Below are 22,232 nucleotides of genomic sequence, written 5' to 3' on the forward strand. Positions count from 1 at the left end.
TTCGGTCTGATGTGCACAACTGTTTACCCTGGGGATGCCTGGGAGTACCAGAGATGCACTGGAAGATGGTGAGGCAGAAATGGTGAGGCAGATCTCTGTGTGGACTGTTGGGGTTTGCTGCTGTTCAGAAGCTCTCTGTATCAGGCAGTGTATTTTTTTCTAGGTGGAATTAGCTAATTTTAAACTACTGGTCAAGAGGACTCCATCTCCTCTGCCCACACTAGGTTAAAAGGCTGAAGAAGTGCAGAGACCACGTCTAACAGGATGAATTGGTCAGCTCTACCTCCGAATGGGTAGAGGGAGGTGGTGGCTGGTTCTCAAACAGTGGAGTGGGAGATGAAGGTTCAGGTAGCTCTTTGGCCTTAATGCCATCCACAGCACATTGTGACTGGTCTCCGTGGTCCTAAGCAAAGGTGAAGGACGTGGTTTTGCTGCAGAGGAGGAACTACCTCTCCAGCAGCTTGATGCAGAGCCTGGCACAGGTCAAGACACTTGCAATGTCCCATCAGGGCTGATCTTAACCCAGAACTACATGAAAGAGTTGGGTGTGATGGCTGCCTGCCTTCCTCCAGAGCAGAGCTGCACCATGGGCCAAGCTTGGACTGAGTGCCCACCTTCAGGTTTTCTCTGATGCTTGCCAGCAGAGAGCTTTCAGGCCGACATGCCCTTGCCTGGCATGAGGCCATGACAGCATGGTAGCTGAGCTCACTGCAGCTCCTCCAGCCCAGCCTTGGCTGCCTCCCTGCTGTGGTGCTTCACTCCCAGTGCTCTCTGGGCAGAATATGGACATAAATTGGGAAACCACGTGGTGGTGTTCCTCAGTCCTCCAAGGATGGAGCGGTGGATCCTGCCGTTCCCTTAACGAGACAGACTAATTATTTATTACAAAGGAGGTTGCAGGGATCTGGAGCGGAAACTAGTCTCCAGGCCAGCTAAGTCACACCTAAGCATGCCAGGCTGCTTCGGAGCAGAGCACATGCCGGAGCAATCAGACCTGCTGCTGGGAGGCTCACAGGAGTGGGACCAAAGCTGTTTTATGCATATGGGTGTGAGTAGAGATATATATATATAAACATATACATATACACACACACATGCACGTATAAAAAGCACACGTGTGTGTGTGTGTATATTTTACTATGTTAAGCTATAAACTGTATGGGTTAGGTATGAATTAGAACCTTATAAAATGTGTTTACTCATTTCTGTGTAACTCAAAGCGGGGATTAAACAGTAGGAAAAACTGACCGGGAGAATTTTCCAAGCAGAAAAAGTTTTACAGCTCTCATTGTGAACTTGAGAGGGAGGATTCTTTTTCTCCTTTCCCCCCCCCCCTCCCCTCCCACCTTGTATTTAGGATTTTTTCAGAGCAAGCTTTTTGTGTTTTGGGTTTTTATGGCTATTAGATAAAAGGAGGGGTTGGGGGGACAGCTTGAGGAGGAAAGATGAATGGAGGAATAGCAGGAGAGCATTCTGGCAGGCAGAATTCTCCCCAGGCACCTGAGCCCCATCCTCCTCTCCATCTCTTGTGATATGGCTTTTTGTGCCAGTGGCATCCAGGAGGGCCTCCCCATGGCATGCTGTGCTCCTAAGCAAGCCCTGCGTTTCTCATCTCCTTGAATCTTTTATGGGGAAAACAGAGTCCCATAATGCTGCTGAATTTACAGAGAATGGGTGCAGGAAAGCAGCGTTGGAAGCAGAGACAGCAGGGAGGCTTGGCTAAGCATCTCAGGCAGGGGCAGAAGAGAGGGAAAAGCAAGGGATGGGGATGGATTGAGTCCTTACAGCCTGTTCTCCCTCCTTCTCATAAAGAAAGTCTGGACAAAGGACCAAGGGAATAACCTCACCACTATCAAGTGAGTGTTCCTGGGTCAGTTCCAGTTGAGTGGTGTTTGATAAAGAGAAGGTGCGTGAAACCCAGAACCATTTCATTTCTTCTTTCCTCCCCATCTTTGATACAACTTCCCTTCTGCACCCTCTTTTTGGTCTCTTCTACTTTCTAGCTCTTGCTGCCTTGGTGAATCATCTCTGCCTTCAGGACTGATGACCCTTGTGCAGTTAGCAGAGCCTGACTCACTCTCCTCTACATGGTATTTCCACAGCCTTAGGAAGGTTGGGTTTTGATTGTTGGGGTTTGGGTTGGTTTTCCTTTTTTCCACTTCACTTTATGAACATTTTCCAGGGGACTGGGGGAAGGGAGGGAAGAAGAGAGACCTGAGAGGGTTCATTGTTTGGCTATTTTTCCCTACTGCTAAATGTCAACATCTTACCACTTGATGCTTAGGATAGGGAGTAGCATGTCTTCTATTTCAGGCTTTGCAAGGGATGGGAGAGACTCACCTTATCTCTCTAACATGGCCCAAGCGATGTTTGGGTTCTATTTATGGATTTGAAGAAAGGAGGGAAGTGATAACCTCATTGTATGAGCTCCAAGTAGTCTACCTGGCACTGGCCTCCCTCGTCAGTATAGATCCTGGAACAACCCTGGAATCCATTTACCACTAGGCTTAATCCTGCCCTGCTCATTCTGGGAATCTGTCTTTTGTCATCTGAGTGGTAAGATGTTACACAGTTGCTGGCGATGACGTGTCTCCAACTAACCATCATAGAGTGATCTGTGATCCTGGGGATAGGAAGTGTGCCCAGATACCTTGCTTTGCCAAGGACATCTATGAGTCAAACGGCTGTTCCCACCACCGAGGGCCTTGGGTGAGATGGGCTCCCAGGGGACTTCATCCATCAGAGCTGTCCTGGTTACTAACAATCCCCTTTCCTGTGCATGACAGGATTGATTTGTCTCAGTTTACAGTAAACATGACTTAAAATTCAGAGCAGAAGGCATCCTTCTGTGCCAGTGCCCTGCTGTGTGCTCATGGCAGGTATCTTCAGTGTCTGGAGTCCAATCCCTTGGGAAAAGCCTTAATAGTCTTGCAGAGATGAAAGCCAGCTATGAGTGGTTAGAGATCTGAACTGGGGCTCTGGGTGACAGCCTCAGATTTGCCTCTCACTATCTGGAAAAAAGCAATTTCCTTTCTTTGTGTCCCTCCTCCTTTGCTGGCAACCTCATGGTGCTGCAGCCGTCTGCGATGCAGGTGTGTATCGCAACGGAGCTCCTGGCTTGGCTGAGGGGGTGTATGTGTTGCCACATTGTTGGAGGTACTAACGGCCTTTGTGGAGTGCATTGCAGTTGCTGAGTGACAGGAGCCTTGTTGGCACGTCTTGTCCTCTGGGAAACAAAATCAGCTCAAATTAAGAAATTAGAGAATATGTTCTATCCTGTGAGTGGTGGGATGGTGCAGTGTTGGGGGAGATCCTGTCTCACCTTGTAGTCTCAGTGAAAAAGATGGAGTGATTGCTGATATGATGATGGATGCTGAAGTAGACTCCTCAGCCAAGAGAATCCCATCTCCTTCTCCTCTTCATTAACTTGTGTCTATCAATCAAAACTGAGGAAAAATGATAACTTCATTGTGGAGAAATCAATAGGTGAACAAGACATTGGCTGTGTTAAGCAAGCTGTTGTTACCCAGGTAGTTCTTTGCTCAAGAACTGCTGTCAACTCTCGCCTGTGTTAGTCCTGACCCAGTGGGTGTTTCCAGCCTTCTGAGTTTGGTCAGATAATTGCTTCTTTTCTCAGTGTTATCCTGATACTACATTTGGCTTCTCTTGTGGTACCTACTGGGATAAATGGAGAGTTATGAAGAGAGGCATGATCAGATGACATGCTTTTTCTAGTCTGAGTCCAAGGTAATTGAACATACCTACCAAAAAATATTTAGAACTCACTGTGTTTACACAAGTTTTAACCTTGGTCCTGCAAGCATGGACATTAATTTATCTGGCACATGAGTGTAATGGAACAACTCACATGAATAAAGTTAAACGTGTAAATGTTTGCAAGATATAGGTCAATAATTCTTTGGAAATCATAGCAAACCAACTCTCTATTTTCTTATACAGTGGTATTCTATCTGACTTAGACAAGGGATCTGAAATATCTGCAATAATCATTATGGTGTAGTTGTTCCAAATAGCTCACAGCCAGGATGCAGAAACTCTGATAGTGTAAATTGTTATTGTTCCATTGACTTCAAGGGAGCTACAGGAGATTTTATGAACTGAGGATCTGCTCCCACATTCTCAAATGTCCAAAAATGCATATTAGGGCCAAATAAGAGGGCTGCTTCCATGCAGGTCCTCCACGAGGACCAGTTTTCAGAAGTGTTCGTTGGCTAACAGGCTGCAGATCTGGCTGGAGCTGTGCATGCTGAGCCCTTTGGAATATGCTAGTCCAAAGTCTTATCACTAATTCTCTGTGAACATCAGCACCTACACGTAATACCTCTAGTTAGAATGAATGGGACCGAATAGTCTCTCTAAATTGGTTGCCACCACAGGTAGTGGTTTGGTTCCCTTCCCAGCACTGACCCATGAAGCGTAAAGAAGGGACTGTGAGCAGGGTTGTGCAACAGGGGTGTTATAGAAGAAACTGGCTGATCTAATCAGTCCAAAATTCCGCTTTCCCAGGAAGTGGAAGGAGAAGTGAAGCACAGAGCAGCTGATAGCTTTTCGGCATAGGTTTGAAGTAATTTGGCTTGATAAATCACCTGAGATAATGATCTTTTTAGTGATTAATTGCACACTGAGTTTCTTTCTAGGAAATGTTCTTTCCCCCTCCGGCTAGTTTGGTGTTTGCATGTGTGTGTAAGGCTTGATCTCCTGTGGGTGCAAGTCATCCAGGGGGTTCTGTGGGACATTATACTGCAGTATTTGGTCATTAAGAGCTGAAAATAAAGGTAAGAGACTGGTAGAGCTGGCATTTGGCAGGTCTGCCCTGCTTGCTTCATAGACCATCATGTACTAGGCAGGTTTGTGTGTCAGCATGTTGTTGGTATGTCACCAGGGCCCACTTGGACTGGCCAGAATCATCTTGTCATTGATTTTTCATTAGGAAGGATCCTAAAGGGTCCCCGGATTTATCCTCTGACATGTCTCAAAGGTGAAAGCGTCTCCATTTCAAGTTAAGTCATCATAATCCCAGCAGAAGATGGAAGCACCCAGTGCTCTGGACTGGTGGAGCCCAGCTCCTTGGTGCCATCTCTGTGTCCAAAATTTGGGAGTAATTTTCGCACAATAATTTGTTCACCTAGGAACTGCAACAGTGCAGTAGCTTTGTGTATTTAAGAAAAAAATAGATTATGATACAGGTTTTGTTGCTGTCTGAATTATCTGACACATCAGTATATGCTGTAGAAGACTGGCTCAGGGGCTGTAGAAGGGCTGGTGGGATTCCTGTTGAACATAAAGCTCTGTGAAGTCCCTGGATCTGCTACAGACTGCTGGCTTGGGGAACCACCAAGTGGTCTGGACAATCTGATCCATTGTTTAGAAACCTCTAATTAAAAAGAAGGTAAAAATGAAAGGAAAGGAAGAATGAGGATGGGAACTAGATCTGTGGTGATGAGAGTGAGAACCAGGTCTGTGGTGATGGACAAAATCTTCTGCTGGACAAAAAGTGTCTGAGGCCAAAGCTCATGTCTTTGCTATGTGTCTACACAACCCCCAGCACAAATGGGTCCCACTTTGCCTTGAAACCAACTATTTTAGCATGCTGCACAGCCCAAAACAAACTCCAAGGGAATAGATAAATTCACTTGGACTCTCCACCATGCTAATGTGAATACGTGGCTTGAGATTGGAACTGGATCATGCCTGGATGGCTCCAAGCATAGCAGAGTCAGCTTGTGTCTGGCTGTGGATGACCCATAGCAACCCAGTGAACCCTGAGAAATACTGGAGGGCTCACAGCCCAGAATGAAATGCATTAATTCTCACTCTCCTCCAGCAGCATACTGCCTTGGGGGAGATGGAGGAGGTGATGCATTTTTACATGAGTTGAAGCAGTTTTTCTGAGGTCTTAGAATATTGACTGTGAAGAAACTGTGAGAAGCAGTTTGTGGAGAGCCCAGGTGAAGGAGCAGCGAGTCCTATCGTTCACCCTAATGGAGGATTACCCCCATGATTAGCCTTGTGTGTCATGTTTTTCGAGTATTGCAGCTCATCCAAATTAAGACCATTTCCTTCTGTTCGACTGGCTGCTCTGGATAAGAGCAGTGCAAGACAGCCCATCCTTCAGTTCCACATGGTGACTCTGTATGCAAGTTCTAACCCTGGAAAGCACCAGTGATGTCATTCAAGGGACTTTTGTGGCACTGGAATGCAACTTTTGCTCTTAGCTAAAGCAATGCTACTTAAATTTAGCCATGTATGAGTGCAGTCTTCCATCAGAACTGGGAAGTCCAGGGGAGAGCTCTTCGTCATTGTTAATGTGTCTAGTAGCATATAGACATAGGAAGAAAATGCCCCCAAATTCGTAACCTAGGCAAAGTGAAGTTGTTCAGAGAAGTCCTGCAATTCACACCTTTGTACAAGTTGGCAAGTGGGGTACAAACTGTGCCTGAAGTTACACAGCACAATCCCTGGCTTTTCTGCATCAGCCTGGACAACCTGTGCCCAGCCAGAGGGATTCCCAATGGATGAGTCTGTAAGAAAAGTCTTGACAAATTATTTCAGAAGCTGCAGGGATTTTAAGCATGGGGCTTGGGCTCCCATCTAACACAAGAGGCTGGCATGCATGGATGCTCCCAGAATGTGGGCAGAATATTTTTTAGTAATAACTAGGCCTTTTTATTTCTTTTGTAATCTGGCAGGCTGTGTAGGGAAGGCGGTTTTGACATCCTTCCACCAGGATCAGTAGGGACAGTTTGCTGTTAATGATCTAGGCAGCGAGACAGACCATCTGCTGATGTAAATCGGAACAGCTCTGTCGCCTAAAGTTATGTTACACTAATTTAAATCAGTCCATCATCTCCAAGACAAATCACCTTTTACCTCCTTCCCCCACGAAGCACCAGATCCAAAGCACATTAAACCCAGGTACCACCTCATTGTGGAGGACCCACTCTGCAAGCCTGTGCTCCCCTGCTACCCATCCAAAAACCTGGTCCAAGCCTTCTGCTCACAGCATTCCTCTGAACCTCCCTTGCTTGGAGGCAGAGCCCCAGAGAAAGAGGAGGATGGGATGAGGACCCCCAAAAGGTGACAGACTTGGAGGAGTGAGTGTGCCATTTGTTTCCTCATTTCAGGAACCAAAACCTGGCAAGGGGAAAGTGGAGTAAGGTCTCTTTCCATCTGCTTCGCTGGCATTGCTCTGGAGGTCACTGCTGGGGATGGAGGTCCTCACTGGGCCCCATCTGCCTTCCCCGGGCTCCCTCATTTATGCCTACTTGGGCCTCTGACATTCTACTCTGTTTTTCTTTCCTTGAAAATGGATCGGGAATTGGGAGCTGCTGCGCAGGAACGCGCCTGTTCCCCATTACAGCTCCACCGGGGCTGTAACACGATCGTGCCTGCTCCATACCCACACAGATATTTATTTATCCATACAGGCTTTCTCCTTGTTTTCATTAAGTTAGGCAGAAAAGGTTAATCTTTCTTCTGCTAAAGCTTCAAAACCAACCAAACTAAATAAAATATGATTTCTTTAATTTCTTTTTTAAAGGACACTCTCTCTCTTCTTTTTTTTTTTCCCCCTTAAGTACCAGAATGAGGTCACAGTCAGAGATGCCACAAGAGCAAATTGAAAACAGGTTGAAAAAAAATCAAAAGGGAGAAAGACGAAGAGAGAAAACCACAGTCAGAAGAAAGTGACTGGTAACACTGAAGGCTTGGGTTTGTCCAGTCTAGGAAAGAAGCTGTCAAGGCAGAGATGTTGGTGCTTTCCTACTTTCCATTTTGTTCTCTTTCTAGGAATCTCAAAGGTGAATTGCAGCCGGGAGGTCTCTTCTCATCTCCATTTCCACTCCAGTTTGCACCGCCTGGGTTCTGTCTGTGCTGCTCTTGGCACAGGGACACAGGCTGAAGGTGTGGGGACCCCCGTGAGCCTTCAGCTCCTCTAACCTCCTAGAGGCTCCTGGCCTCGCGCTTTTGTTTAGTCTGGTTGAACTCGACGCCGTAACTCTCGTTGTCTTCAGTGGGATGGTTGATAGGTGATTCATCCTGCCTGCTGTCCACAACTGCTGGGCGCTGGCACGAGTTGCAGTGGAAGGACTGAGGCAGACTAAGGCTGTCGGATGCTGCGAGCGAGCCGTCTGAGCCTGGTCCCATGCATTTTCATTCCTCCATCCCCACGCCTGCCCATCTGAGCCTCCTGCCACTAGAAATGTGCTCACTTGGGAGCAGATTGCCAGCTCAGCCTCACAAGCAGGCACCTGAGTCGCAGGCATCCTCCCCCTCCAGTCTAGACATCAAGTTGAGTTCCGGGCGCTATCCCAGAGCCATCACTGGTGGGTTGACCTATATGCCTTGGGGTGCCCAGACCTGCTGTGACCACAAGTTTGCAAAGCTTCACAAAATGGGGCTAACCCCTCTGCAAGCTCCAAGTGTGCTGCAGTTCTCCCCTGGTTTAGGGAGAGCTCTGACTCACTACAACACCAGAATCAGTATAAGATACATGTTTACAAAACCAAACAGAAGAGCTTTGCCAAACTCTACAGCCATGTCCATGGAAGAGAATGAGGCAATAGTGAAGGGTTGCACTGGAGAGAGAAGGGAAATGGTGCTCAGAGGGAGCTTCATCTTGCCAGCAGTCATTAGTAAAGCAGAGATTGATTTTCAGAAGTTGCATGGGGAATTGGATGGTTTAGGGCAGACCAGACCTGGGATGGCACTGGCATGGAAATCAGGGGCAGGAGAGACTTGCAGGGATTTGGTGTACTGTGAAGGAGTGTCAGTGTCCTTTTACTGAGCACAGTCACTCCAATACCTGTAATCAGGGTGCAGCAGGTACAGTTTGCTCTGTGCACAGCACTTGCCATAGTGATGTTGAGCTCTGGTCTGGAGTTTTTGATTCCAAGAAGTGAAAACAGGTGAGGCATCCTCACAGGAGCTGGTCATTTGTCCTTGATATTTGTAACTGCTTATTGCTTTATTTAGTGTGACATCAATTATTTATTACTATTAACGAAGGACACAGATGGCTGTCTGGTCAATAAAATCCCTCCTACACCAGAGAGATGATCTGCTTAGCTATCATTTACTCTGCAGAGAACCTTTGGGTTCTTCCTGAAATTTAATAACTCAAGCAGAGATACTCCAGCAATCTAGAAGGTCTGTGCTTCAGGCCAGCTTTGGGAGGCTTTCTATTTGCTGGCAGGGTGTGTGAGAATGCAGGGCCAGACAGAAAAGCCCCTTTGCTTTCCATCACAAACTACTTATCCATATAATCCCCTTTATAAAGTGATCAAACTCCTTCTTAAAAGATAGCTCGGCTACTTGCTCTTTGGGGAGCAGCCCGTTCATTCATACCCATTTTACTTTCTCCTGCCATTACTCCCCATTAGCCCAAATATTTATTTCCACCCAAGCACCTGCCCTGTTGATGTATTCAGAGTTATGTACCTCTGCTTGGCCTTTCTATGTCGCTTCTTGTACGATAAGCTCGTGCTTTTTGTTCCTTCCCTCTGCAGCCTTCCCTCCTGCTTTCCCCGTGCCTTGTTCGTAAGCAGAGACGAGCAATGCTGCGTGCTGAGCTCTCACCATTGCCTTGTGTGTTTGGGCCAGGATGCCTCCATTGCTACAGCATTGCAAGACCTCTTTTCCTGGTAGGGCAACATAAGTGGTCCATCATCCCCTTGCAATGCCAGCAAATTGACCGGTTTCCTTCACCACATTTCACAGACAAGGTCCCAGGCTGAATCTAGGGAATAACTTGATTTCTGGTCCTAGGGAAGGAGCAGGAAATTTCATTCCAGCTGTTTGCAGAGTACTGTGGACTGAACAAAGAAAGACTTCTCATGTGTGAGATAAACAAAGAAAGTTGCCATGTGCTCTGCTTCACCCAGGGGAGAGCGTGAAAAAACATCTCCCTGCAGTCGCTGCCGATTGACAGCTCTGGGTTGTCAGTTCATCCTTGGGGTGTCCTTTACCCGACCCCATGGTCCGTGCAGTCTGGCACCACCAGCAATCTCACTGCTGCTTATACAGGTGCAGAAAGTCTCCCAGCCTTGGGGCTGAGGTTTCAGCACCTTTGCTAGCATCTGTTTTGCTATTTTCCTAACAACCTCTTCGCTTTTGTTTGATTGTAGCAGGGCCAACAAGTGGGGAAAGTTCCCCAGAGGCTCAGGCTTGAACACAAAGCACCCTCTTGCTGTAGGGATTTTATTGAAAGGGGTTTGGCTTAACCTAAGGTGACATCACATTGGCAGACCTTGAGAACCTCATCTGCTCCTGTGCAGGGGGACAGCAACACGTTCTGCAGCATAGGCAGGTCTGATCAGACTCTGGCAAACCAAACTATGGTGTGATGCAGGTACTGCTGTGTTTTGGGGCATTGCTCACTGCCAGCTTGCTCCTCTCCCCTCAAAGCTACCCAGAAAACCCATGAAAGATGAGCATTCTGAAGTTGATGGATGCCTTATGGAGAGGTATCTCTGCAATTTTAATGCATGGTTTAGTTCAGTGGTTGCACATGAGTTTTTCCATTCCATTTCCAGTCTCCTGCAAGCCTGGTTCCACCTTCTTCACTGCCAGACTCAGTCCTGTGTTTTTCTCTCCTGTCCCATCTTTTGTGCTCCCTGGCACAGATGTCCTGACCGATGCTCACTGCACCTGGGCATTGCCAGTCCAAATGTCCCCTTGGTATTGCCCAGTTTCTCACCACAGTCTCTCTGCCCAGGCTTTTTCTTAGCTGTTAGTCATTGTCTGCCTCTAAACCCTGAATGCTCTGGAGGAAGGTGTGAGATCCCACAGCAGACACCCATGGGATGATCTGTCCCCCCATGAAGTTTCTTCTGGGTCAGAAGTTGGTTGCTTGAGATCTGAAGAGGTTTTAACAGTTCTTGCTCTAGTTCAGCAGCAGAGTCTGATCCTCCTTCATTGCATGTTTGTGATTCATCTGGTTTATAAGTCACGGCAGCGTCTGTTCTCAATGACTCCTGGTGACAGGGAGTTCCCCAAATCGGCCTGATGTTGTATGAGAAGAGAGAGAGAAACGAAAGTTGGAAATGAGCAATAGGGTTTTGTTTGTTTGTTTAAACCATATACCCAGAGCTGAGGGCCATTCAGTGCTCATGACTTGCAGGCAGTGTTTTTCCTGCTGCCAGCCCAGCCTGCCCACTGAGATGAGTTGGGGTTTGGTACCGACTCGGGGCTGGGGACTGGGTTAAGCTACAGAGACCAGTGACAGAGCTGCCTGAAGAAAAGTTTGGAAAGAACAAGTCATGCTGGGAGCATTAAAATGAATAATTAAGGCTTGGATTCCTTTAGGGAGGAAAAGAATTTATTGCTGCTCTTTTCTGTAGCCAAGGGGGACATTTGTTACCGAGTTGTGTGTTTTGAGACAAGACACAAATGCAGCTGCGGGGGGGCAGCTGGGGAGGAGGGGATTTTTCCTTCTACCTGGGTAATCCAGATGCACAGTGAGATGTCTTGGGCTGGTTATACCACTAGGTTATTTCTTATTCTCTATACCAAGAACCTCAACCTGTGCTTCATTTCAGTCATCCTCAAGTGGTCCTCAGTCACTTTTGCTTTTAGAAAAATGAAAAAAGAGAAGTGCTGAGGAGGGAATTCCTCTTCTCCTTCCTCTGCTGTGGTGGCTTGACACCCACACATGCACAAGGTACCCTGCACAGCAATCTGGGGCCAGGTTTGTTTATACCAGCACAGCTCTATCAGGTGCAGCAGCCCTTTCTCCAATTCCCATTGGTGGGTGTAGGGGCACAACCAGAGCAGCTGCTCCCATTGGGGTTTTTTTTCACTCATTAGTACCTTGGGCTTCCAGTTACACCGATGCAAAGTGGGAATTGAACACAATGAGCTCTAACCGATAGACACCCACTGCAAAGAGGCAGGTTGTGTGGTGGTGGGTAGTCATGCCCAAAGAGCTTAGTAAGCAGAGCATTTTTAGTTTCAGCTGGGTCATGATCTAAGTGTTTAATAAGCTTCATAAACTAGAAGACAAAAAAAAGGGGGGGGGGGGGAAATGACATTTTTCACCATTCTTAATTGGAATTTTTTTTCATTTGCTTCACATGCTTGTAAAAGGGTGAGTATTCCCCAGCAGAGCTGAAGGAACTCCAGTCAGAGCTCCAGGAGCCAACAGAGTGCACATGAAAGGGAATGCAAAGCTCCTGGTTTTCACTGAATAATCAAAAACCACACAAAAAACCCCAGCATGCTAAGAGCAATTCCATCCAAGCTCTACAAATGTCTCCTTTCCTGATAACCTAACATTGCAGAAATATTTCCTTGTAACAGGTAATTTAAAAAAAAACCCCACATCCTCTTCAAGACCTGATTGTGCAGTTAGGGCAGGTGAGCCCTATTTAACCAGACTTCTAGCTCTTCTGGGGACCTGGAACCCAACCTTGGATGGTGGTCCAGTCTGTGGTGTTGGCAGTGACTCCAGACATTGCCTGTATGGACTTGGGGCCATTCCTACCAGCCTCAGCCAGCTAGATCTCATCGATTGCCTGTGCTGTGTAGGGATGTTCCTACAGCGATTTTTTTAACAGTCAGCAGTAATTTTGCACCTGTATTGATGTTTTGGTCTTGCTCATCTCTTTGCTCTCCAGGAGAATCCTTGAGCTTTGCGGATGATTTGCTTTCTGGCCTTGCAACATCCTGTGTGGCAGCGGGTAGGAGCCATGGAGATGTCCCTGAAACCAGCCTCTACTCAGTCATTTTCAAGTGCCTGGAACCAGATGGTCTGTACAAGTAAGGAGAGGCGTGTGGGATGGTGCTGGGGGTAAGGGGGGGATCTCCTATGCTGTTATTTGTTATTAACCTTGTTGGTTGGTTAGCGCATTGTTCTACCAAACACTAGACAAATGATGTGACTCTTTCTGTTGCTTGGAGTATTGGGTTTATCTGGTGAAATGGAAAACCAGTGTCTGCCAGTAAAGCACAGGAGGCACTGGGAGTCTGTGGGAGACTCCGCTGGAATAACCCACGTTTTCAGTATGCTGGGTCTCCAGGTCTGTGCATGGTGGGACAGGGTTGTCTCATGGATGAACTGAGCTAATGTGGTCGGATTGAAGCAAGTGGCCAAATGGGGTGAAATAGCCAGATGTCAAAAGGGCGATGGGTGGTGTTTGTCTCTATTGCTGGTTGTTATAGAAGGACACATATACCAGGTCAGAGACAGCCCACCATCTGCCCACCACTTCTGCAGGCATGACTGGCCATGCCTGTGCTGATGTTCACTTACTTGACTCTTCTGAGATACCCTTTGTGCATGTGGAACTGGATTTTCTGTTTGAACCCTGTGCAGTAGTGTCCAAAGAAAAGGGATAATGTCAGGATCTGAACATTAACTTCTGCTTCAGTATCATTTGGAGGGGGTCTGGGCTTTTCAATCTGGCTTGTTGCTCAGGACATCCCCTCTCTTGGGGGATAAATGAGAAGTCAGGAAAGTAAGAGAGGAAAGAAGAGAAAAAAAGGCAAGGAGATGGAGGAGTAAGCAAGAGAAACACCTAGGGCTTAATGTCAGAGTGACTGTAATAATTAAAACACATTTTGTAGTGAGTAATGAAACTTTTTATGGGACCACAAAAGCATTTAAAGTGAGAGCTGGCAAATGGTCTGTCAGCAGGAACTTTTAAAGATCTTGATTAATACTTTCCCTTTGCCTCCCCCTCCACCCCGACAGTGAAGTATGTTGACAGCCTCCAAAGCAGGAGAAGCCTTTATTGTGCATCTCTTGAGCAGAGCTGTGTCCAGGAGCTGGCTCCAAGTGATACCTCTTGCCATTTAATAATTTTACATGCTTTTCTCTTCAGTATATGTAAGACACAAATATAATTATTAATATCTCTGGGAACTGAGCTGCTCTGACGAGGTGCCAGGGAGAGACTGGAGCAACCACAGAGCTTGCTAATAACCCGCTGCCCATAAAATCAGAGGGTTGTGAGCTCTCAGCCGTTGGACTTACAGCTGCCAGAGGCACCAGGAGAGGGACTTGTCACTAGGTTTGATGGGGAGGCTGCTGCTGAGGTGAACACACGGAGATGGGAGCCAGAAGGTCTGGCTCTTGGGCAGCCTGGGCTGCCAAATCATCTTCCCCATCTGCTGGGCAGGGATAATTACACTCACCCATCGCTTTAGGGGCTCTGTGATCTAATTCCTGAATGTCTGCAAGGGCCTGGAGAGCCTTGAGTGGAAGGTAGAAGGCTTTGTCCAGGGTTGGTCAAAGCCAGGCTTATGCTTCAGGGGCGTGAGGCACATTGGAGAGGGTACACAGAGACTGGTGATGCCCCGTGTCCTGGCAGTGGCTATAGGCAGTTCCTGATCTCTGTGGGCACCCTTGGGTGAGGGACAGTGGCTTTTTGTGGGGACCCACGGCTGCAGATAGTAGTCCCCTGGCATCAAGTTGCTTTGGACTTTGGCCTTCCATGGGGACAGGCCTTGGGTTTCAGTCTGGCTCCATCCTGCTCATGCTCAGCAGGCTGTTCCCAGCGCTGCGCACACCGAGGCACACATATCTGGACACATGTCTATGCTGGCACCTGTGGGGCATGGACACACACTCCTGGGCATCAGAAAAATGGGTGTGCCCACACAGCACATCTCACCCTCTTTGGCATGTGCTGCTGCACACCCAGGCACGTGTGTGTGGACACACAGACCTACAGCTCCCTGCCTTGGCTTGCACTGCCGTGCATGCACACGCTGCCAGCACACACACGCGTTTGCTCCAACCTGGGACCCGAGCCGCGCGTGTTACCTTCACATCTGTGCATCCTCAGATGCATAGGCACACACGTTAAGTATCCCTCTCTTCAGATGGCCATACAGTTGCAACACAGTGTGAAGAAAGCCAGAACAGTGAAATGTGAGGCTAACACGCTGTTCCGAGCCCGCGCAGACGTAACAACAACAGAAACACGGGCACGGGGTCATTGCTTAAATTGGATTTCTCCTGCTTGTTTCATTTGTTTCTGTGGAAAAAAGAGCTATCTGGGAAGGCTCTGGCCTGGGTGTAATCCTGACTGTAGCCACACGGCAGGGACCTGTGCTGGTTTCTAGGCTGTTGGGTGAGCACACAGAGGCTGCAGCATCAGAGCTCTTCAAAAGCAAATGCTTTTGCTTCTTCGGTAGTCTGGGGGTATGATGTAAACTGAGAGGGGGGGGAGTGTGTGGTCGTGGAAGCCTCTTCTGCTCTGTAAATGTGTCGGGCATCCTGTTCCTTTTCTTCTCTAGTACCTATGGCAATTGCACTCTGCTGTTGACCATTCGTTTGGAGTAGTACCAGCCTGAGATCAAAGCTGGGCTCGAGTATGCAAAACAACCCCAAAAAAATGCTCTACAAGCAAACAAATAAACCAAGTCTGATTGATTCCTCTGCATTTGAGATTTCTGTAACTTCAAAACATAAACTAACAAAAGGAGAACTAATTTCTTTGTCCTTCACGATTTCAGTCTGATGAAAATACATTGCCTGTCAGCCTTTTCCTTTCCCCTGCCTGCAGTACACTGGGGCTGAGATGTTAATCCCTGCACAGAGGGTTTTCACAGGGAAAGTAGTACCTGTCAACAAAAATGTGTGCGCTCCTCAGGCTCGTGAACCCACATGGACACTCCTGCTTGTCTGTCAGACATGAGTGCCCATGCGTGGGGATCCATGCAGCAGTGTGAATGTGCTCATATGCACACACAAAGGGATGCTGAGGATGGTTCTTGAAGACTGTCATGTGTGGCTTAAGCTCTTGAAAAAGCAGAAGTTTTATAATTCTTGCAAAATGCATCACAGGAAGAGGGTACTGTCTTCCCCTGAGGTCAGCTAGACCAGAACAGTCTGTCAAGTTTCCTCCCAGGTGGATCTGGAAGAGGATGGGGTGAGAAACGCAGAGGGAGAGATGTCTACATGTGTGATAAGTGCTTGTCTTGCATGGACCAGCCAGCCTGGACAGCAGTTAACAACAGTCAGATTGATGGTTTGGGAGCTTGGGAGCACCATGCTGTGACAGGCAACTGGTGATGCACCAAACACCAGTGAAGAGAAAGATCTCTGGCTTGTCTCAGAGGTCAAAATCAGCCTGGAGGACTGAACTTACATTGCTCAGCTCAGCACCCTACAAATCCAACTGATCTCTTCACTGGGGAGACAGGAGCTTCCCCTGTTCATCCTCCCTGAGCCTTCAGCCCAACTCATCCATCTCACTAACTTGTCCATCTCATCTTCTCATCCCATTGTTTCTTTAGTGCCTGGGGATGCCTCTTTGCTGAGCTGTACCTGATCGACTGCTAGAAAAAAGCAGCTTTGCCAGCCCAGCACGTTCATTTCAGATACTTGGGGAGACACCAAGTAACCCTCAGCCAAAAAGGGAAATTTTGGAAAGGGAAATGAAAACCCCCTCCAGCTCCTCAATGGAGTTGCAGCACAAACACACCAACTTCTTGACTGCACCACAGATACTATAATTATAGATTAGATTAAATCCCAATGTTTCACTTTATTTACATTCCTGACCTAGCCTATTCATTTCCGGTGTTTGTGCCAAGAATCAGCACAAAATTTACTGGAAATAATATGGAAGTCATCAGGATCCCTTCCAGAGCCTTTCCTTGGAGTGTGTTCATGTGCTGAGAAGGAGCCTTGAATTTGCATCCCCTTTGCTGGCCCAGATAGGGTTTCCCCAGGGTGATACTGAACCAGCCCAAAGGCTCTGGGAGAGCACGTTTCAGGAGTGTTGGAAAGATGGAAAGCCCTTCCTAGGGGATGAAGATTGGGCACTTTCATCTCATGCAAGGGGGTTCAGTTAGACAGTGGAATGACAGCACAAGGCTCCTATCCACAGCAAACACCCACCAAGCCCTGCCCAGCCAGTGTCATCCCTGTAGGGTCTGGAGGTATAACCAGCATGGCCAGGCTCAGGCTCTGTCATATCCTGGCTAACAGTGGACATACTTTTTTTGGCAAGCTTTAGAAAAGAGGCAAAGGTGTTGAGTAGAGGAAACCCATTGTAGCACAGAGAGACAGCGGTTGTAATTCCGCGAGCTGAATGTGCTGAAGGAGCTGGCCCAGAGCAAGGCTGATTAATGTTGACTGACCTCTGCCTCGTGCATAGCTGGGATAAAAAGTGGAATGGAAACCCTTGGTGCTCAAGAGTGTGCTAATGCTGGCAGCAGTCCGCTGCTCCTTATATGATACTAATTGTTATTGTTGGTCTTCCGTCAGGAAGACATGTGAATGAGCACTGGAGCAATTGGAGACAGATCCCAAATAGCTCCGTGGCATGGGTTAAAACACATCTGTTACAGCCCTTGGCTGAGTCCCCTGTGTGCACAGGAGCTGTGCTGCTTCACTGAATCCACCTCTTCTAGCCCGCACGCTCTCCAGCTTCCTGAAGCTGAGCAGTGTATGGCTGGAGTCTCCTCTCAGGCATTCCTGGCTTGCGGAAGCTCAAACGAGGCAAGTCAGGATTTGAACAAGTGCTTGCTAAATCCCAGGCTCCAAATGCAGGCTTGTCCTTTCTCAGCAGTTTAGGGTTGCTTCAGAACCAGGCTGCCCAAATGTTGCTGCTTGTGTTTGCTGAAGCAAGTCCAGCACCAAGGTGTCTGGGCCTGTCTGGGGAACATGCACATCACCACCATGGAGCTGGGTGCCCCATGAAAGATGCTCTGTACATGGAGGCCAGGGGCTCAGCAGAAGGACATTGTCTCTTTCTCTGCTGATATTAGTGAAGCCCCATGCATGGAGGAAGGTTGGGCTCCTGTTGAAGTTTCCAGCATTAGGAGGGTACACCTATGAAAGCCACAGAGAAGACATTCATGCTTTCTTCATGGGAATCAAGGTGCTGGAGGCTCTTCCCAACTTTGCTGTTTGCTGTACTGAGTGATTTAAGCAGATCACTTTGTCTCGCTGTCATCTTCATCGCTTTGCCTGTCCCCTTTACAGGCCCAGGTTTTAAGCCCCCTCTTGCTGTCTCTGAGCCTGGGTCAGTCAGGTGCTGCTGCAGTGGTGCTGTACTGACATTTGCCATCACCCTTCTGAAAGCTGGGCTTGTGCATGAACCCTCCTGGCATGTCCCTGCCACTGGTATTCAGCCACCTGGGACAGATCTGTACTTGGGAGGTGCCTTTCCACTGGCCTCAGTGGGACCTTCTTCCCTGGTATCTTCCAAGGTGTGAGTATCTCCCTCCTTTGTGCTGGAATGATCAGGTTATCCTCCCCGAATTCTCTGCTTCTGCTCATACCTTATGCCACGGAAGGAAACGGAACAGTCTTTGGTGCCTTCCCTGGCCAGCTCCTCCCCACCCCTCAGGACATCTGGATTGAAATAAGAGCCTTGATTTAGTCCTAAGAAAGCATCCAAACCCCAAACCTGTCTGGGTCCAGGCCTGGTCTCATTTCTCTGGGGATGGCTGGAGGAAGGTTGGCAGGGAGGGAGCAAGGAGGAAGAGGCATGGACAGGTCATCATGTAGGGTATTATTGCTGCAGGGGGAGTGTGTGAACATGGGATTCTTCTTGGGAATGCGATGGGGTGGAGAGGAGGAGTTTGGCCTCTTTGTCTGTTGGTAGCAAATAGAGGTTTGCAGTTCCACCTTTCTCCCATCACCAAATCCCTGTTGCCAACCTCGTACAGTTATGGACTTGGAGAATATTCTTATTTCTGTGTGTGGAGGAACCTGATGCCACTAACATACATCTGTCCAGGTCTTATCTCACAGGCTGATGGGAGAGCAAGTACAACAGATGTGATGTAAATATCACCACAGGCAGTGCTGGCTTTGATTTGCCTCTAAGCCATCAAAAGCTGCATTGTGCTACTGCATTGGGGTCATTGGCTTTGTTCAGCACTTCTCCCTGGTACTGAGCACTGAAGGCTGGAAAGCTGAGGGCCACGTCGGTTTGGTTCTTACAGCAGGGTTTAAACCTTCTCCCCATCCAGGACAGAAGGAATTCACTGCTTGGAATGGGTGTTTCTTTTTATTTTTCAAGGGAGAAATGGATCAGGAGAAGGGCAGATGTTTTTGTTCTTGTTGCCTGTGTCCTTGCTAGGGAAACTGAGGCACAGAGGTGATGTGATGTACCTGAAGATCTCCAGTGGGCTGCAGCTGAGCAGAATTGAAGGATGCCCTTGCTCACACTTCACATAAGCCCCACTTGAGAGAATTGGTTTTTAGGTCAGGGGATTAAGCAATGCTTCCTGTGCAAAAATAGAGTATCTTCTTCATGATTTCCTCATGCAGTCTGGGACCCCAGGGACCTGAGAGGTCACTTCAAGGAAGCCACGGCATGCCCTCAAAAGTGCTGCTGGCTGGCTTGGTGTCTCCCATTGTCCCCTCTCTCTTGTCCTTGTTTCTCAGTGTGGTGGTGTTTCCTTCCCAGCAAGGCTGATTTGACAGCAAAATGACTTGTTTGCAGGGTATTAGAGGCAGCGGGTGATACCACTTTGCCAGCTGGAGTTTTCCCTCTGTTGCCAGAGCGCAGATGAAGCATCCACCACCGCACCTCCATCCCAGCCGCGTAGCAGGAGCGTCGCTCGCCTTGCGGGGGGCAGGAGCAGGGCTTTGACACAAAGAGGCAGTGTTACATCACGCCTGCAGCTCCGGGTCCTGCTTGCAACCCTGCTGAGGTTCATTACAGCCCAAAACAAGCTCTGCCCATGCTGATCCTGGAATTTCCATTACAGGCAAGTGCCATGCAGAGCCATCCAAGCCGGCTGCTCGTGAGCCAGCCCCAGCCAGGCGCAGCACGGCTGCGTTCGCTTGGCAGTCCCATGGCATTGCACCTGCTCTGCCAAGGAGACCGAGCGGGTCTCTGAGCACAAGCCTGGGCTGGCAGGGCTGGTCTGCAGCAGGATTGGAGCTGGTGCTTTAAGTGCTACGGTGCTGGTGATGTTTCCCTGCTCCTCAGGTCTCTGTTGGGGTGATTATCCCTTCACCATTCCTTGATCTGCAGCTGGGTAGCTCTTGTACACCCCAGGAAGAGTGTCTCTGTAAAGTGATGGTTGGATTTACCTCGTGTGGGTTCGTGTGTTGCTTGCCAACACTTTGATGTTTGGATGGGAATATTTGCCGCCTCTTTTGACTGCCTCCTTGCACTCAGTAGCAGCTCAACCTGGAATTTGCAGACAATTTTAATTGGATAATTCTAGCCCTAAGGAGTGGGCGAAAGCAGCTCAGCTGTAGTTATAAATATGCTCCAAGAAGGATGGGAGAAGCTGTTCTGGCGCCCAGGTGTTCAGATACTACTGCACCTGCAGGTCTTCACCTGAATCTAGAGCCATACCCGCAGCCCATGGAGTACACCAGCTCAGACAGACTCTGCAGGGGACCCCAGGACCCAAAAGCAAGGGGATACTTGATCCCAAAGGTATTGCTCGTCCAAATATAAGTCATAAACAAATCCCTCCTGCCCACCTTTTCCTCCACACTCTAAAGGGAAAGTTGGGATACCATTACCTATGACACCTGTCCCAGGACAGCAATGAGCATGTATCTCTGATACAGCTGCAAGTCCATAACATTCTTTTTTATTTCATTTTTCCAAAGGACACCTGTAGCACATCCCACCCCATCCTTTTCTTGTAGCAACAGCACAAGGTCTCTCACCAGCCTTGTCTCCCAAGGAGCACTTTGTTATCTTAATTATCCTGTGTGTGTGTGTGTGGGGCTGTGCTGCATATTTAAAAATATTACATTTCTCCTTTAATCTTGGTCTTGTGCAGAGCATTATGTCTGTATGCACCCACCTCCTGGTTGTGCCACCTGGGATTTTCTCAGCATGCAGCAAGCCCTCTAGCCCTGCCACTCCTTCTCCCCCTCAAGGCCACAGGACAAGGCTACTTCCTAGCTGCAGGGAGTTTGTCCAGCTGCTTTCCAGTAGATCTTGAGTGACCTTTAACTTATTCCGTTGTTTTGTGGATTGTTTCCCCCTCTGTGAAAGAAGCCTGCTTGTAATTTACTAGTTGGAGGATAGTGAGTGCATCTGGGCTTTCTGTGCTGGTGCCCTGTTTGGTGGTGTGGAAAGGAGGTGTGATCTCCCTAGACCTCAGGCAGCCTTGGGTTCCTGTGATAGGGCAGGCATGTGGTAGGGCATGGCCTGCAGTTTGTCCACTGCAACTGCTGCTGAACTCTTTTGCTTAAAAGTAGACTTGTCAGGAGCACCTACATGTTGGGTCCTTTTTCAGTTGTATGTCCTGAGGCTTTAGAAATCCCTAAATGGGTTCACAGCCCTCATTGCCTGTAAAAGTTAAGTTAGTCCTTAGGTGGCCAAGTCTCTGCTGCAGAATCTGTGTTTGCAAAAGTAACCAGTGAATTCAGGCATCTCCAGTTTTGGGACCACCATCATCAGGGCTTCACTGGGAGATCCACAGCTCCCATTGGCTTCAGCTGAATTTGCACCAGAGTAGGTCAGTGTAAAATGGAGACACTCAAGGCTAGCAAGTGACCTCAAAGAAGCTGCTTCTTCCTGAGTTTTCCCACCTGTAAACCAGACATGGGAAATCTGAGCTTCACCCTATGCTGGGTTACCTGTACAGTGAGGAGAACAGCATAATAAAATGGGAGATGAAGCCAATAAGTGGCTGCTTAGTTGCAGAGCTCGCATCTACATGGTGGGGCTTGCTATGGGTGTTGCTCACTGCTGAAGCTATGACCCACTTTGTTCCTGCTTGGTCTCCCCAGTCTGATGCTGCCTTGTTCTACCAAGGATTTTTGCCTTGAGTACCTTCAGAGAGATTGCTCCCAGCACACATGCCCTCATTGCTCCTGGGCACCTCACACACACGCTCACTTCCCTCATCAGGAATGAGATAAATTTGATTATCTGGCAATGTGGTTTCTGTTATGAAAAGGGGAAAGAAAATACCCTGGCTTTGGCTGAAAACCCTCGGAGCCAAAGCTTATGTCATAATTTAAATGTTTCTAAAAAAAGAATTAGGAGGTGAGGGTTGGGTTTTGTTCAGGGGACAGTGGGTGGAGGGGCAAGGTTCTGTCTTGCCTAGCTGAGCTGATGGAGCTGGGTGTGGAGACCCACTGCCCTGGCAGGAAGGAGAGCAAAGGGAGTCCTCATTTGGGGACCTCTAGTAGATGTTTGCCCAAACACCCAGGGCCACTGGCTGGGCAGCTCAGTAAGGTGGGCTCAGGTGATTGCCTTTACTCAGCTCTGGGGTGTCATACCCCTGAATTGGGGCCTGTTGCTCTTCCATCTTTTCTCCTGTTG

At 48.3% G+C, this 22,232-nt stretch overlaps 1 protein-coding gene across 1 annotated transcript in view; it reads left to right on the top strand.

The window, feature by feature from the left end:
- The window catches only part of ASTN2 (astrotactin 2), a gene marked incomplete at its 5' end in the record, with an annotated part of 343,253 nt that overhangs the window by 298,676 nt on the left and 22,345 nt on the right, over window positions 1–22,232 (top strand). Inside the window, one exon of the mRNA XM_084272571.1 lies at window positions 12,636–12,777. Coding sequence (XP_084128697.1) covers window positions 12,636–12,777 — 142 coding nt within the window. The remainder of the gene's footprint in view (window positions 1–12,635; window positions 12,778–22,232) is intronic.

The sequence above is a fragment of the Gallinula chloropus genome (genome assembly GCF_964237585.1).
Source record: "Gallinula chloropus genome assembly, chromosome: 18".
NCBI classification, from domain to species: domain Eukaryota; kingdom Metazoa; phylum Chordata; class Aves; order Gruiformes; family Rallidae; genus Gallinula; species Gallinula chloropus.